This window comes from Periophthalmus magnuspinnatus, chromosome 1, assembly GCF_009829125.3.
Source record: "Periophthalmus magnuspinnatus isolate fPerMag1 chromosome 1, fPerMag1.2.pri, whole genome shotgun sequence".
In the NCBI taxonomy this organism is placed as follows: Eukaryota; Metazoa; Chordata; class Actinopteri; order Gobiiformes; family Gobiidae; genus Periophthalmus; species Periophthalmus magnuspinnatus.
Genome location: NC_047126.1, coordinates 34,710,192 through 34,727,691, shown reverse-complemented (window position 1 = coordinate 34,727,691; position 17,500 = coordinate 34,710,192). Strand labels below are relative to the sequence as shown.

Sequence of the window (17,500 nt, the reverse complement as noted above, 5' to 3'; positions counted from 1 at the left end):
GCGTAAAATGCGCCATTATGGACACATTTCTGCATCCACTCGTTTCCCAATTCACCAAAGTGCCTTAATTAAAAAAATTAAGTGTTCGTCGATGGGCACTTGCGTCACTTCCGGCGCAACAAGAACCGGTCCATTTCGACAGCATGGCATTGAGGAGTACACATTTTCTTCCGGGTACGTCTGTTTACGGAAAACCATGGCACTTGATACATCATCCTGTCCCGCTGCTCATTGGCTGTAAGGGGAAAACGTCACTAAATGTGTGTGATGTAATTGGTTGATTCTACAAGGGGAAGAGTGGGGAGTAAACATTCAGTCATCTGTAGCACAGATTCGCTGTCTGCAGGCTCTGTAACCCACAACCCCCACCTTATTGGCCAACACTGGTGTCAATCACAGGCTAACACGTGTGTTTAGCACTAGGGAACAAAGTTGGTGCTGTCAGACGTTTATTATGCCTGAAATCGACAAAAGAAAGGCAAAGAAGTGACGGAGCAGATTTCATATTTGGAGTACTTTCCTGCAGCAGATTGGACATGGAGGATCTTATTTTGTGGACATAATTTCTTGACTGGAATATATTCTCTGGACCTTTACGGAACAAATGAGACCAACTTTGTGTGAATATGTTGATGTTTGACAGAACCAGAGCGCTCAATGGTAAGTGAAGTCCAGATTCACACTGACTTTTCTGTAAAAACGTCTTTCCTGTCAGCACTGTGGTGATTGCAGGTGAAAATGTTTTGCATATCCAGAAAGACGAGCACCGCAGCTTTCATTTGATGTGTAGATTGTTTGTGTGGGTGACACAGAAGTGTATGTGCATTGCTGTAAAGTTGTAAAGTAGGCCCGGGCCGTCAGAACGTTAACAGGTTAATAATTATCGCGATAATATTGTTAATCGCGATTATTTTGGTCACGATAATCGTGAGTCTAAAATTTAATATCGTCCCATCCCTACCATAAACACAGCGCGGTTCGGAGCGTTTAGAGGCAAAAGTGGGCATTGCTGAATAAGGTCAATACGTTTTCGTTTGTCTGAATTGTATTAGAATTATTTCAAATCATCAATGGAAAACTTAAGGCTTTTTCATCAACAGATCTATCAGACTAGACAGCATTAAGTGACTCGGAGTGACACAGTGGCTCAGTTGGTAGAGCGTTTGCCCATTGATTTGAAGGTTGCCAGTTTGAATTCCAGTGTCTGTGAACACTGGTGTGTGAATGTGTGTGTGAATGTGCATGCGAATGTGTGTGTGAATGGGTGAGTGGTTGCTTAATGTAAAGTGAGTGCCTTGAAGGTGGAATATTGGATATGAATCATTATAATTTTATTGTTATGATAAGGTTCTATATGTAAATCATTCTTATAGTCTTGCACTTTATATATGCTATATAAAAAGCATCCAGAGTTGTTTTCAAATTCTGCCTTGTCTGTTCTACGGCTGTAGTCTTTAAGTTGAAACATCTACTTTGTTTGTTTTTCTAGTTATAACTGATAATTTAAGGGAATGTAACTTTAACTCTGCCATGTTGTACAGTACAAGAGCCTGCACCGTTGCCGTTGCGCGTTCAGGTCCCAGGGTCAGGTGTTGTCAGCGTTCAGGCGTCTCAGGAATGCCTCCAGATGTTTTCTCTCTGACGCAGCCTCGCTCTAACACCACACTCTTATGGACGCTTTTCCTGTCCCGACACAAGTGTAGCAGCATGAGTGGTGGAGCAGCACAGGTGGTTTGTTTTGGTCCACCATTTCTCTTGTTCTGGTCTTGTATAGTTTAGACCTATGTTATAGGGCCCACATTACACTATTTATTACGTTAGTTATAATGTTGTTTCCTCACACATTTAACACACAAACCCTACGTATTTAGGCTGAGTTCTTCTTTCTAAGTGAAAACAAGGAGGAGTTAACAGCGTTGAAACATGGCTTAAAGCTCACAAGAGTCAGTTTTGTGTAATGTTGGACCTTTAAAGAATACTTGTACGATAATAGTGTAGTGTTTACAGTGTCCATAGCAGAATCAGCACCTGCAGGATCTGTTTACAAGGAAGTCATTGTGAGGCGGATCAGGTGACCTCCCATTTGTTTGTTTCAGTTCACCATTAGCATTGAGCTCGACTTGTGTGAAGGGTTTCAGATACATTTGAATACTGTCACGTATTTGCACAGAATTCTTCCCTGTAGTTTGAAAATGCTCATGTGTGGCCTATGCAGAGTTTTTTGTTTATTTTTCTATACATAAACAGGGTGCCCATGAAAAGGAGAGTGCATTCACTGGGCTCTCCTTATAGAAATACAAATAAATAAATCCAGAAAAATATACTACAGTTTGACATAGAGTCATGCTGGACAGCGTCACCATGAGAGTAATGCAATATCCAGTGATGGGAAGAATACTTTGAAAATATGTTTTGTATTTTCGTTACATGTGTTCAGTTATTTCCATAAACTGATTATATAAATGGACATAGCTAATTTTCTAGTCATTTTATTCCATATAAGAAGTGATCATGGTCTTGCTTCCAGCTCCCTCGACTCTGGCTCCAATTCACTTTCTGTGTAAAAACTGTGTCCCCTCTCTCTAACTGCTGCTGTAAGACTCACCATATTGGTCTTCGTATTAATCCGCTCTTCATGATCCTGGGGTTCTATTTCACTACTGTGTCCATAAATGAAGATATGAACATTAATAACAGACAAATCATGCGCCTTCTTTGCCAGAACTCGCTCCCGCTAGTGTTAGTTTAATTGACAGCGTTCCCTGCTAAACCAGCAGTTCGGCGGGAAAGGGCTTAACTTTCAACAGCTTCACTCCAGATTGACTCTTTGGTTGCTTTGATACTCATGGTCAGAATTCCAAATATAGACCTCTGCTCCAAATTAGCTGCTATAACTGCTAGCCTCGATGAGGCTAGCAGTTATTTGGAGCTGAACTCTGTGGATGACGTCACACTCAGTTAGTCCATTTCTTTATACAGATTTTTACTTGCCAACGCTGTCATTATGATTAGAAGTACAAACATCCAAATAGCGATCATTATAAAGAAATGTAAACAACATAACTGTCAAAAGGATTATATTGTTTCCAGGTCAAAGTTCATGCTGCCCATCGCTGACCTCATTCACACCACTGTTTGCGTATGTGGGTGTTTTACGATGAACCTGGTCACCTATTTTCTGTCAGCGTGGAGTGTTTGTCCCTTTTGTGAATACCGTCCACTCTTTCATTTCCTCCCATCAAGACAGAGCGTTATGTCACCATGTTATATATATTTTACTTGACCAGCTTTGTAACTCCTCGCCAAAGGTCACAGTCAAATCATCTGTTCTATTGGTCAGAGCCTCACTAAAGAGCCACTTGTTGGTTGCAGAATGGTTGACCCAGTTTTCGGGTTCTTTTTTTCTTTCTGGTGGTTCTGTGCCCCAGCCCTCCTGACCCTTCAGTTCATGTCTCCGCCCTCTCTTCCTGTCCGCGAGCTGCTCCTTCTTTGTTTAGCTCCACTGTCTTGTAGAGCATGACTGGGCAGACTGCCTTCTGTGAGTAGCTGCTGTGTAGCATTTCACTTGCTAATGTTAGGATTCAACTTACACACAAAGAATGAATGTGGAGGTCTATATTATAGTTATAACTGCAACTATAGAAATGCCAAACTGTATCCCTCTTCTCCGAAGTGAAGAACATAAGCTTTAAAAGTCCTATAGTATGCAAAATGGACTCCTGTAAAATTTATACCATGTTCTAATGCTGTTCCCTCCTCAAAAACAGACCTGGAGTGTTTTGTTTCATTTACACATGTTGATGAATTCATGAAGAGGTAGTTTTCAAGCTTTCAACCTTTTAGCTTTAGTTTAGGGCTAGTTCCAGGGCTGAAATGATCCATATGATTATAGTGAAGTTGTATGTTTAAAAGTTGTATGTTTAAAAGTTTAAAAACACAGTGGAGCACTTCCTGTATTACCACATGATGACATCAGAAGGTGGAACAGGATGATTTCATCCATCCGTCCATTTTCTTATCTGGGGCCAGATTGCGGGGGCTAAGCAGGGACTCCCAGACTTCACTCACCCCAGACACTTCCTCCAACTTCTCTGGTGGGACCTCAAGGCGTTTTAAGGTCAGCTGATTGACATAGTCCCTCCAGCATGTCCTGGGTTTCCAGACGATCTAGACGAGAACTTCAGGGAGAAGTAGTTTTGTTCTGCTCATTCTGGAGATATATAAACACCATTATCATTACTGGCAATCAAAATAAAATTTTAAATAAAATGCCCCATGAGCGAGTAATACTGTTTACTGTCCCAGCTCTAGTGGAGGTGCACTGAAATGCTCTGTGCAGCAGCACGCTAGCTCACTGTGTTTCAAACATAGACTGTATATATAAATAGCTAACCTGCTAGCCTCTGCGTTCAAAATAGGAAGTGGTCATGGGTGCATTGAAAAACTGTGTCCCCTCTCTAACTGCTGCTGTCAGACTAATCATTTTGGTCTTAAATGTTCGTATTACAGCTCAGCCGCTGCGTGTTGGGGTTCACTCCGGTGAACGAGAGGGTCGCGTCCCTGCGCCTTCGGGTCGGGGACAGGTCTCTCACTGTTGTGTCGGCCTACGGGCCAAACAGCAGTGCAGAGTACCCGGCCTTCTTGGAGTCCCTGGGAGGGATACTAGACAGTGCACCAACCGGGGACTCCGTTGTTCTCCTGGGGGACTTCAACGCCCATGTGGGTAACGACAGTGACACTTGGAGGGGCGTGATTGGGAGGAACGGCCTCCCCGATCTGAACCCGAGCGGTGTTTTGTTATTGGACTTCTGTGCTAGTCACAGCTTGTCCATAACAAACACCATGTTCGAGCACAAGGGTGTCCATCGGTGCACATGGCACCAGGACACTCTAGGTCGGAGGTCGATGATCGACTTTGTTGTCGTGTCATCTGACCTCCGACCGCGTGTCTTGGACACTCGGGTGAAGAGAGGGGCTGAGCTGTCAACTGATCACCACCTGGTGGTGAGTTGGATCCGCTGGCGGAGGAGGAAGCCGGACAGACCTGGCAGACCCAAGCGCATTGTGAGGGTCTGCTGGGAATGTCTGGCGGAGCCCTCTGTCAGGGGGGTCTTCAACTCCCACCTCCGGGAGAGCTTCTCCCTGATTCCGGGGGAGGTTGGAGACATGGACTCCGAGTGGGCCATGTTCTCCACCTCTATTGTCGATGCGGCTGCTCGTAGCTGTGGTCGTAAGGTCTGTGGTGCTTGTCACGGCGGCAATCCCCGAACCCGGTGGTGGACACCGGAAGTAAGGGATGCCGTCAAGCTGAAGAAGGAGTCCTATCGAGCCTTGTTGGCTCGTGGGACTCCTGAGGCAGCTGATGAGTACCGGCGGGCCAAGCGTGCCGCGGCTCGGGCAGTCACTTAGGCAAAAACTCGGGGTTGGGAGGAGTTCGGAGAGGCCATGGAAAAGGACTATCGGACGGCCTCAAAGAGATTCTGGCAAACCGTCCGACGCCTCAGGAGGGGGAAGCAGTGCTTCACCAACACTGTTTACAGTGCGGGTGGAGAGCTGCTGACCTCGACTGGGGATGTTGTCGGGCGGTGGAAGGAATACTTTGAGGATCTCCTCAATCCCACTGTCACATCTTCCGAGGAGGAAGCAGAAACTGGGGACCCAGAGGCGGACTCGTCCATCACCCTGGCTGAAGTCACTGAGGTGGTTGGCAAGCTCCTCGGTGGCAAGGCTCCGGGGGTGGACGAGATCCGTCCTGAGTACCTCAAGTCTCTGGATGTTGTGGGGATGTCTTGGCTGACACGTCTCTGCAACATCGCGTGGCGGTCGGGGACAGTACCTGTGGAATGGCAGACCGGGGTGGTGGTCCCTCTGTATAAGAAGGGGGACCGGAGGGTGTGTTCCAATTACAGGGGAATCACACTCCTCAGCCTTCCCGGTAAGGTCTATTCCAGGGTACTGGAGAGGAGAATCCGACCGATAGTCGAACCTCGGATTCAGGAGGAGCAGTGTGGTTTTCGTCCTGGTCGTGGAACACTGGACCAGCTCTATACTCTTCATCGGGTCCTCGAGGGCTCATGGGAGTATGCCCAACCAGTCCACATGTGTTTTGTGGATCTGGAGAAGGCATTCGACCGTGTCCCTCGTGGTGCCCTTTGGGGGGTGCTCTGGGAGTATGGGGTCCGGGGCTCTTTGCTAAGGGCTGTCCGGTCCCTGTATGACCGGAGCAGGAGCTGTGTTCGCATTGCCGGCAGTAAGTCAGACCTGTTCCCGGTGCATGTTGGACTCCGCCAGGGCTGCCCTTTGTCACCGGTTCTGTTCATTATATTTATGGACAGAATTTCTAGGCGCAGCCAGGGGCCAGAGGGGGCCTGGTTTGGGAACCACAGGATTTCATCTCTGCTGTTTGCAGATGATGTTGTCCTGATGGCTTCTTCGAGCCAGGACCTGCAGCAGGCACTGGGGCGGTTTGCAGCCGAGTGTGAAGTGGCTGGGATGAGAATCAGCTCCTCCAAATCCGAGGCCATGGTTCTCGACCGGAAAAAGGTGGTTTGCTCTCTCCGGGTGGGTGGTGAGTCTCTGCCCCAAGTGGAGGAGTTCAAGTATCTCGGGGTCTTGTTCACGAGTGAGGGAACGATGGAGCGGGAGATTGACAGGCGGATCGGTGCAGCGTCTGCAGTGATGCGGTCGCTGTATCGGTCCGTTGTGGTAAAGAAGGAGCTGAGCCGGAAGGCGAAGCTCTCGATTTACCGGTCAATCTACGTTCCTACCCTCACCTATGGTCATGAGCTCTGGGTAATGACCGAAAGGACAAGATCGCGGATACAAGCGGCTGAAATGGGCTTCCTCCGCAGAGTGGCCGGGCGCACCCTTAGGGATAGGGTGAGGAGCTCGGTCACACGGGAGGAGCTCGGAGTAGAGCCGCTGCTCCTACACGTTGAGAGGAACCAGTTGAGGTGGCTCGGGCATCTGCTCAGGATGCCTCCTGGACGCCTCCCTAGGTGGAGGGACTATGTCTCTCGGCTGGCCTGGGAACGCCTTGGGGTCCCACCGGAGGAGCTGGAGGACGTGTCCGGGGTGAGGGAAGTCTGGGAGACCCTGCTTAGACTGCTGCCCCCGCGACCCGGCTCCGGATAAGCGGAAGAAAATGGATGGATGGATGGATGTTCGTATTAACCCGTTCTACATGATTCTGGGGTTTTTATTTCACTATGGTGTCTGTAAATCAATATATTAACATTAATAACAGACAAATCAGGTGCCTTCTTTCGCCGAGGTCGCTCCTGCTAGCGTTAGCAACTGGTTTGATTGACAGTGTTGTCAACTGTGTCCACTCTGCTAAACCAGTGATGTGGGTGGGAAAAGGCCTCATCAGCCTCGCTCTAGATTGGCTCTTTGGTTGCTATGATACTCTGCTCCAGATTAGCCGCTATAACTGCTAGCCTCGATGAGCTTCATTTGAAGCTGAACGTTGTGGGTGATGTCACACTCACTTAGACCACTTCTGTATACAGTCTATGCACCCAATGTTTTATTTATTATTATTATTATTTTTTTTTATGTTTTAACTGTTGTTATGCATGTGATCCTAATGAATAAACATTTTTTTTCTGTAAATTCACTGCTCGTTCTATTTGAAAGCAAAGCCAATTTCAGTTGTGTTTTGTCTGTGTTTGTATGTGCATCTTTCCTTAGAAATGTGTTTGATTCTTGTAACAGGAACAGGTACAAGTCTTCCTCTTTACATTGTCCTTGTGTTGTGAGTCTGTTCACACAGCCCTGTCCCAAACTGAACAAAACACTGTTGTTTTGATTCATTCTTGGCTACACAAAACTCAACAAATAAAAAAACCCAAAGATCCCAGTATTTTCCCAGCCCTGCTTTGACTGGACATTGGGCATTGGAAGTGGAACATGGCTCCAGGTCGCTATTGAGAGGCCAATTTGCAGGTCAATAAAAAGCTTTAGTGATTAGAGCCACGAGATCAAATTGCCATGAGACACACATGGGAATATTGATCTCGTGAGATTCTATTCTCCGTCTTTCCTTTTCACTCGGGCATGAAAGGGTTACACGCCACTCCGGCTCTGGAAAGCTGCGTATCTTTGAGCAGCTGTTGCTAAAACACTCGTCCACATAGACGTGTCGCTCACGTATTCAAACAGAACACTTTAAACTCTGCCCCAGTTTTTATTTCGTAGTGTCAGGACTGATATCAACGGCAATAATCAGTGCGCAAGGTTGTACAAGAAGATCACAATTTAGTTTTTCACGATTTGGAGAACAGAGGGAGAACAGAGGGAGAACAGAGGGACAGCAGAGGGAGAGCAGAAGGAGAGCAGAGGGAGAAGAGAAAGAAGAGAGGGAACACAGGCAGCAGTGCAAGAGAGGGGGAGGAGCTGGAGCAGAACAGGGAGAAGAGAGAGAAGGGAGAGGAAAGAGGGAGAGGAGAGAGGAGCTAGAGAGAAGAGGGGACAGAGAGAAGAGAGAGAACACAGGCAGCAACTCGAGAGACTGAAGGAACTGGAACTAAACAGAGAAGGGAGAGAAGAGAGGGAGAGGAACTAGAGCTGGACAGAGAGAAGAGAGAGAACAGGGAACACAAACAGCAGCGTGAGAGAGGGAGAGAAGTTGGAGCTTAACAGAGAGAAGAGGGACAAGAGGAAGAACAGTAGGAACACAGACAGCAGCGCGAGAGACAGGAGGAGCTGGAGCTAAACAGAAGGGAGAGAAAAGAGGGGGAGCTAGAGCTGAAAAGAAAGAACACAGGCAGCAGCATGAGAGAGGGAAGGAGCTGGAGAGAACAGGGAGAAGAGAGAGAAGAGGGAATGGGGAGAACAGAGAGGACAAGAAGAAGAGAGGGAACAGGGAGAAGAGAGAAGAGGGAGAACAGAGAGAACAGCTCCAGGTTTAGTCTAATCATTTACATAATAAAAGTGAAGTGAATAGACATGTTATATATGGAGTATATTGTCATAATCTGTAGTGATGCCTGTGGGGTTACACAGGTGTGTAAGATGTTGGTGTTTAATAGGCCCATGTTTTATTTTGGTTTTATCTGTATTTCTACAGGGAGAGCTCAGTGAGAGCACTCAGACGCTCCTCTGTTCAAATACAGAAAAGAACAAACAAAACAACAAAACAAGTAACTACATAAAGCAGACGGTGCATTTAAGTTGTTCAAAGAATATGATGGAAATAACTCAACACATTTTTATCCAGTGCTTTTCCACCTTCATGGCTGGGATGTGAGGGGGGTTAAGTGAGTTGCCCACAACAACAGGACACAACAACAGCATTCATCTGTGGGAGCTGGAATCGCTCAACCAATGATGTTTTTTATGTTGAGAGCGGGACTGGAACCGCCAACCAGTGGACCAATGTTCTACCGACTGAGCCACTGTCGCTACATTCACAACAAAATATGTTCAAAAATAAAATAACTAAGAATTGTGCAATTATTGTTAATTTTTTCAAAATTCTCGTCCCACTGATTTATCCAGGAGTGGTGCCAGATGTTTTTAGGTGGAGGAGTAAAGGGGGGGCTAAGGTCGTCTGTGGGGGCCCTCACTTAACATGTTATTTTAGAGTCTTGCCCCCATCCCCTACCATGTTTGCATCACTGTTTTAAACTAGTTTAAATGTAGTTCTGTGAAAGTGGGTCAAAAACCTTTGGGGCAGCTATAGGGAAACATTAACCATTCTAGGGAAGGCCAGTGCCCCCTCAAGCCCCCCGGCGCTGTCCCTGGCTTATCATACTGCAAAAAAATTACCCACAAAATTTTGCAATGTAGTACAACGTAAAAGTCCCACAGTAAACATTGACCCCCCCAAAATGCTTGTTCCATTTGTCATATATTGAAGTGTAAGTGGATATAGTTTTATTTGTGACAGGTCTCGTCTCTTTGTTTTGTGAGCTTGGCTGACAGCAGCACAGGGAGGAAACAGGAAAGGCCTGAGTAACTCGGTGTTGGGACGGATTTCCTCTCCCAGGCGTTCCCTCCTCCCTTGCCAACACTCCGCTCTCTATCTCCTTTCATCGTCCCCACACCACTAAAAAAAAAGCAGTGGGCTCTCGGAGTGGCACAAGCGCCCGTGGATACAGCTGGCTCTTACATATCAGGTCTTACTGTTTTTGATTTGGTTTTCAAATCTGGAATCAGTATGTGTTGGCATGGAGACGAGCAAGACGAGGACAGTTCTGAGGTGATGGGCTTATTTTGTTGTTTGATGTGTTGACGTTTCCCCCAGAGAGAGACTAGTACCAATCAAAAGTTTGGACATGTGATCTCATTACGTTTTCTTTTTCTTTATTTTTACTACTTTGTACATTTGTATGTAAAAAAATAAGGGAAAAACATTTGTGTCCAAACCTTTGACCGATGGTGTAGTTTAGGTCTACTTTACATTTTGAATCGTGTAGTTATTTTGTGTTTATCAAAATATCAAAATCACTTTCTTTCTCACATGAAGGTAATTTTGTGATGGAGCTAGTTTTGATGAAAGCTTTGGAATATCTCGCCAAAATCCTTAAGTTCTCTCTAGAGGTTATGTTGACGTCGTTCTGTTTGAAAAATGTCTATCCACATCCAGACTGAGGTAGAACTATGAACAGAACAGCGCACTAAAAGAGTTTTTTAATTTTTCACAGACTCAGAAACATGATTTTTTAAAAGGCCCATATTACACTATTCTCTGATCTTTGTTTTAATGTTGTTTCCTCGTCACAAACAGACCTGGAGTTGTGTTTTGTTTCATTCACAAATGTTTAACCCACAATCCCTGCATATTTAGACTGAGTTCTTCTATCAAACTGAAAAGACTCTGTTCTACCTTGTGATGTCATGTGGTAATACAGGAAGTGCTCCACTGTGTTTTTAAACTCTACACACCTTCACTAGAATCATTTGGATCATTTCAGACGTGGAATTGCCAATCTCTACTGAACTAAAACTAAAAGAAGCTGTTAACTTAAACTACCACTTCATGACATCACAAGGTGGAACAGAGCATTTTGAACTTTAGAGATGTAGACAGAGTAATAACAAAGTGTTATTCAAACATGTGTGAATGAAACAAAACACAACTCCAGGTCTTTTTAAGAGGAGGTAATAGCATTAAAACATTACTTACAGCTCCAATATTACACAAACGTGACCCTTGTGAGCATCAAGGAGAGAAGGGTTCAAAACTTTCATCTGTGTCTGATCCAAAGTCTATATCAGATGGTTGTGTTAGCTAAACCACAGGGACACTGCTGGCTGTTAGCTAACATTTAGCTGGTTTTCTATTGAGCTGATTTTCTTGTTTTAGAGTCGAGCACAAACTAAATATTTCTCAGAGTTGTGACTTTCATAATTGAACTAACTTATAATTGAATAACTTTTATTATTATGCTGTGCTTTTACCATGAAATATCCAGAAGGTAAAAGCACAAATGTTGATCCTGTCCATTTCCCTTAGTGAGTAGACCCAAGAACTTGCTATATTACGACAAAACACTGAATTTTAGCAATGTTCCCCATCTGAGTTAAATCTGATTGGCCTATAGAATGTGGTGATGTCATCTGCGTGACCTCTGACCTATTCTTGATGTTTGTTCTTTTCCTGTCATGTTATCTGCATATGTGAGTACTTTTGACTTTTAAGTGAAGCTCTTTGGTCAGCTGACATTGTTTTAAATGTGTTGTGTAAATAAACTTGGATTGCAGTTGATCAATTGTGGCACAAAAGGTGAAACAAAAGCAGACGTTCACCGTATCGTTTTGTTCTGATTTGTTTTTGAGCGAGGCTGATGCCCTTCCTTCCTGGAGCCAGTTGTATTTTACTCATCATGCTCTCCCCACTGGACACACTTTCATTTCAGTGTATTTTTTTGGTCTTTATTTTCACTACTTTCTACATTTTAAAGACACGCAGAAGACCAAATATATGAATTAATATAAAGGGAATTATGTAGGAAAGAAATAAAATTAAATAGCTCTACTAATATTTAGTATAGTTTATATTCCATCCTCAGATTCTCCTCCCTTTGCTTTGTGGACAGACCTGCAAATCCTTCTTTCAGTGAGCTTCATGATGAAGTCTCCTGAAATGGTTTTCACTTCACAGCTGCACCTCAGGTCAAGAAATGACAAAAGTGTAAATCAGGGTTCAAACCATAGATTGCATAAAGAAGTGGATTAAGTGAGTGTGACGTCACCCACAGCGTTCATTTCCAGTCAAAAGAGTTCTGACAGCGAGTATCATAGCAATCAAAGAGCCAGTATAGATTTACTTTTCAATTGTGCCTTAAATAGTACTCTGTCGAGTAAGACTTTGCATTAGCATAAAAAAAGGTCGAACTGAAAAGAAAAGGAATCAAGTAAATTTTCTTACAGGTATTACAAATACACCAGTGCCATCTATTGGTCAAACAAATGAACTGTAACATGTATAATTAACTGTTACATAACACATTTATTCCGCTCCATGACGCATAGACAGAACTGAATATGTGTCTGGTATATTAACGAAAGTAACAGTTAATCAGATAACTAAAGCATAAAAACAAGCTAACAAGTTTACTCTCGCTTTCACTCCAAATCACTAAATCCATTGAATTCTTCATCCTCGATGTCGCTTCTGAACAACTCCGTCTGCTCTGGAAGTAGATGAAGCACCACTTCTGCAAAACTGTGTTACTGGTAAACAAGCCTAGAGTACCCTTGCGCAGTTGTCAGTGTGACAATAACGAAGATGTGAAATTATATATTTTCACTTAAATCGCACCCCTGGACAAAGTATGAAAAAAGTACCTCTTATAGTATAGTATATACAGTCTATGATTCAAAGCAAAAGGTGGCAGTTTTTAAAAATCTAAACGGTTTGGAGTTATTTTGAGTGTGTTTTTGTTTACTACGTTCCACATTCAATCGTCATTCATAGTTTTGATGATTCTGTGAGAATCTACAGTAGAAATAATTGTGGAAACATAACTGAAAAAGCTCATCCAAACCTTTGCCTGGTAATGTGTGTGTCTGTTGGTTTATGTGTACTGATTTCTTCTATTTGTTCTGGGCAGAGCGACCCCGGTGGGCTCACTGTTTTGGAGCAGCTCGGTTTGGACCAGAACTCGGATTTCTCGGACTCCAGCATTCAGCAGCTTTTGGAGGAGCAGCGTGAAAGGATCCGAAGGGAAATCCGCAGAGAGTTAAAGATCAAGGAAGGAGCCGAGAATCTGCGACGAGCCACTACAGACAAGAGGAACGCCCAGCAGGTGTGTATTACTGGTGCTCTGCAGTATCGTCATGATGAGGGGGTTCGGCCTGTATCTGTATCTGTGTCTATGACGGAATGTTCAGCAGTTACTGTGGTGACACAATGGACACAATGGACACAAAAACAGATCATCTGGAAACTCAAGAAAAAATAATACAAAATTGATTTTTTTATGGTGAGATTGCTTTAAAAGTTTAAAGAGTAACAAAGCCTCAGACAGAGCAGTACCTACAGTTAGCATCAGACTCCTAGGGAATGTTGATGACATTAGCTGCAAAGTATCAATAGTTGACATTAAGTGTTAATTTTGTACATTCATGGTTCACTGTGACTAGGGCAAAAACACCACTTCAGTCGCAACAAGAGCATTATGTAATGTGTTAGTAGATTTTTAGACACAGGGAAGAGACTATGGACTGAGGCATCTGGCGCAGGTCCGCGGCAGGTCCACGCCAGGTCTGCTTGAGTCTGTGATGACTCTGGCTGTTTGGTCTTTGTTTAGGGGTTTCCACATTTTTCCCCTGAGAGCTGCTGTTACAAAACCAAAATGACAAAGAGCGACTCCTTTGCAGCTGCCCTGTTGTAACAGCCCAAACATAAACCATGTTTCATGATTACAATGCTGTTACAGTGGTGACGATAAAGATGAACAGCGAGTGTCTTGTGGAATTCAAGCCACAGGCTGGAGCCCCTTGTCTTAAGTTCTCTGGTGGAAATAATTGTTTAATAATCCTTAGTTTAAAAAATAATAATAATAATAATGCCTCAGATTTATATAGTGCTTTTGGACCCTCAAAGACACTTTACAGAGCTTTATTCACTCTATGCTTTGTGGTGGTAAACTACTAATGTAGCCACAGCTGCCCAGACATAATCAATTTGTTGTTTTTTTTTTAATCAAGGTGGAAAATCAGCTAAGAAGCTCTAATCGCAAACTGGACGACCTGCATGCACAACTGCAAGAGCTGGATGCACACATTGTGGTCAAAGGAGGAGAGGAGGTCAAAGGTTTGTTTCCGTGTGCTTTTAAATGTCCCTGTGTTTTTTACTCTTGTTCCTCCAGTGTGTGGTCTCTTCTCATGTGTGGTCTGGTGTTATGTGTGCTGTCACGGTACGATTCCCATGTCCCCAGGGTCACTGAGACGACTGTGAGGCTAATGTGACTGTGGGCTGATAAAGTGTGGAAAATGTTTTGGGAAGCTTAGCGTGCAGATTGTAGTTCCAATATTCATGTTCAAATAATTTAATAAAAATGGTCCATGTATGTGTTTTATTACACAGATGAATGCCCACAATCCCCTGGGGCAGAGAGCCGGACCTCAGCCCACAAAGAGCGCATCGCCGCCCTGGAGAGACAACTAAACATCGAGCTCAAAGTAAAACAGGGCGTTGAAAACATGATCCCGATCTATGCTAATGGATCCACCAAGGTACTGACACCAACTCAGATGTGGTCTGTCCACAGGCATCAGAGAAACACTGCACTCAAACATGCAGGGTCTATAAGGAGGAAGTGCACATCCCCCAACACGGCCTGATCTCTGCTTCTGCTGACAAAGACAACACTCACTTAATGTACACAATGAGGACACAGTTAAAGCCCCATAATGTGGCCCACCTCCAGCACCACTCCCCATGTGCCTCTGCAGCATCATGCGCACCTTCACAAATGTCCTCAAACATTAGACCTATTCTGCAAAATTGACTTTTCAGCTGTTTAACCATGTTCTAGTCGTTTCTTCTCATTGAGCAGTTTCTTCTCATTGAACAGTCTGAAGTTGTATTTTGGAGTGATTCATGTTTGAGTAATCTTTAATCAGCTGTTTTTAAGATGCCAATTTGTCGATCTACCCTCGTTTTTACCTCCACCGGTACACGCCGACACACACCCGCTGCAACGTACACCCCCACTGTGACATACGCACTTCCTTCTCCAGTTTTATTTTCTTAATTGGTGATACTCATAGGATTCAGCAGTGTTGCGTAGTCACTTTGATACAAATGAAAAATAATGTGTTGCTTGCTAGTGTGATATGCAGCTACCTATAGGGGGTGCTGACAGCATGCAGTGCTTTGTTGTGATGACATTTACAGTGACGTCAGCTAATTTGGAAGTGAGGCGGATTTGCTTCTTTTACTAAGTGGTTTTAGATTAATATTGCGATTTAAAATGTGTAAATTATAAAATAATTATCCACAGAGATGAGAACTATAGAGACACAAGCACAATATGGCAGATTTAAACCTACTGTAAAAGACATACCCTTAAACAATATTATACATTTATTTTTATGCTTTGAGGCGTCTCTTTCGATAAAACCATCGTCTCTATTCGTCAGGATAAGAAGATGCTGCAGACGGCTCAGCAGATGCTTCAGGACAGTAAAACCAAAATTGACATCATTCGAATGCAGATCCGCAAAGCCGTGCAGGCCACCGAGCAGAACGACGACGCTCCGGGTAAGTTTCATCTATAAAAGAGTGAAGCAAAAGTGTACAACAACAACCACCTCCAATGCCAATGACACCACCAATGACACCTCCAACACCACAACCACTAACACTACCAACACCACCACTACCAATACCCCCAACACATCCACCACTACTAACAACACTACTACCACCAACACACCCAACACCACAACCACTAACACCACCACCAACACAGTCTATGGAAACCCTCAGTCATCTAGCAGGGTTCCCACATGTCCTGGAAAACCTAGCAAATAATTGGTCTCTTTTCCAGACATGGAAAATGCAAGGAAATGTCCTGGAAAAATATACAAGATTTGTCTACGCATTTCTTTGCTGTTTATTGGATATCAAATTAATAGACTTTTACTGCTTCTATCCATTGCATTCTATCCAAAATGCAGGAAATTACCCCTATTTTGTGCATAAAACCCCCCACATGTTTTGTCTGACCTGCTCAGTGGGACCTCGGTGTCACATATGGGCGTCCCTTATTTTCCTGTGTAAAAGTACAACACTAGACTCACAAATACCATTCAGATGAGAGAAAGAGTCGTGAACACTTGGCTGTTTATTCTAAGTCCATATGTTGGGTTTCACAGGTTTTCTCCATCTAATTTGAGTTCCACCTGAAAATATTTTTGGAGCATTTACATAACAAAATATAGTGACTTTGCCTTGGTGTCTAATTCATTTGTAATATTTGTGAACTTCAGATATAGACTTAGACCACATCTTTAATATAAAAACTATATAAAAAGGGTAATCTGTTTTTAGACACCATGATTACATAACCATAAATGTCCTGGAAAACTCCTGGAAAATTATTAAAAGCAAACTCTGGGAACCCTTAGGAAGGTTCCACAGCAAAAGGAAATTCATATCAAAGTTTTACCAAAGTTTTAGAGTGAACACTTGGACCAGTGGCGAAACGTCTTCAGTGTTGTCTGGTCTCACAGGCCTCAGTGTGGCTCCTGGGCAGGAGCAGCAGACAGCACAAACACAACAGCCCCAACAGATCGATACTGACTGGGCTCAGTGTGCTCCAAGAAATACACAGCTCGTAATAACACCACTGACTGCTCTATACTACTCCTGCTTAAGGCAATGCAGCAGCAGTTACAGAGAGAGAGGACACAGTTTTTACACAGAAAGTGAATTGGAGTCAGAGTCGATGGAGCCTGAAATGCGCCCTGATCACTTCCTATTTGGAATGCGTCAGCTAGCAGGTTAGCGATGTCCATTTATATATACAGTCAGGGGTCAACAACACTATGCCCGCGGGCACCAGGTCTATTTATATAGATTTGAAAATGACAGTATCTTAAAAATATGTTCATTGTATGTGAAGTTTAGATAAGTTAAGGTGAACTCTGACCTACTCAGTTCACAGGTTAGTATTGTGCGCGTGACAAAACCAGTGCTCAGCTCGTGAGAGCTGTGAAGATGCACGATGAATGCAGCTTCTTACCCCAAAAACATGGCAGAAAAAAAAGGATCACTTTTACAACGAATTCTGTGGCGCTGGCACAATGTGGAGGGACACTTCAGTACGTGTCAACGCATGGGGACACGCACTACAGGCAGAAAAAGCCTGTGAACTAAAGGCAGCTTTGGGTAAGCAACAGTCTTTTTTCACAAGACCGGCGAAAAAGTCACAAAAAGCAAATGAGATTTATTTTAAAATATGTAAATATATAAGTTGATTTTTCTTTAACATTACATAATTGATAACTTTTTGAAATATGGTGCAACATAGTTTGTTTT

General features: G+C 43.8%; 1 protein-coding gene across 2 annotated transcripts in view; it reads left to right on the top strand.

Annotated features, from left to right (window-relative positions):
* The window catches only part of pkn1a (protein kinase N1a), a 74,015-nt gene that overhangs the window by 28,794 nt on the left and 27,721 nt on the right, over positions 1–17,500 (top strand). Inside the window, exons 1-5 of one of the 2 annotated variants that reach the window (XM_033968363.2) lie at positions 10,163–10,204; positions 13,062–13,256; positions 14,161–14,266; positions 14,540–14,688; positions 15,598–15,718. In XM_033968363.2, the coding sequence (XP_033824254.1) occupies positions 10,163–10,204; positions 13,062–13,256; positions 14,161–14,266; positions 14,540–14,688; positions 15,598–15,718 (613 nt within the window). Of the gene's footprint in view, positions 1–10,162; positions 10,205–13,061; positions 13,257–14,160; positions 14,267–14,539; positions 14,689–15,597; positions 15,719–17,500 lie in introns of those variants that run through there. The other variant, XM_055224508.1, reaches the window with a different exon arrangement.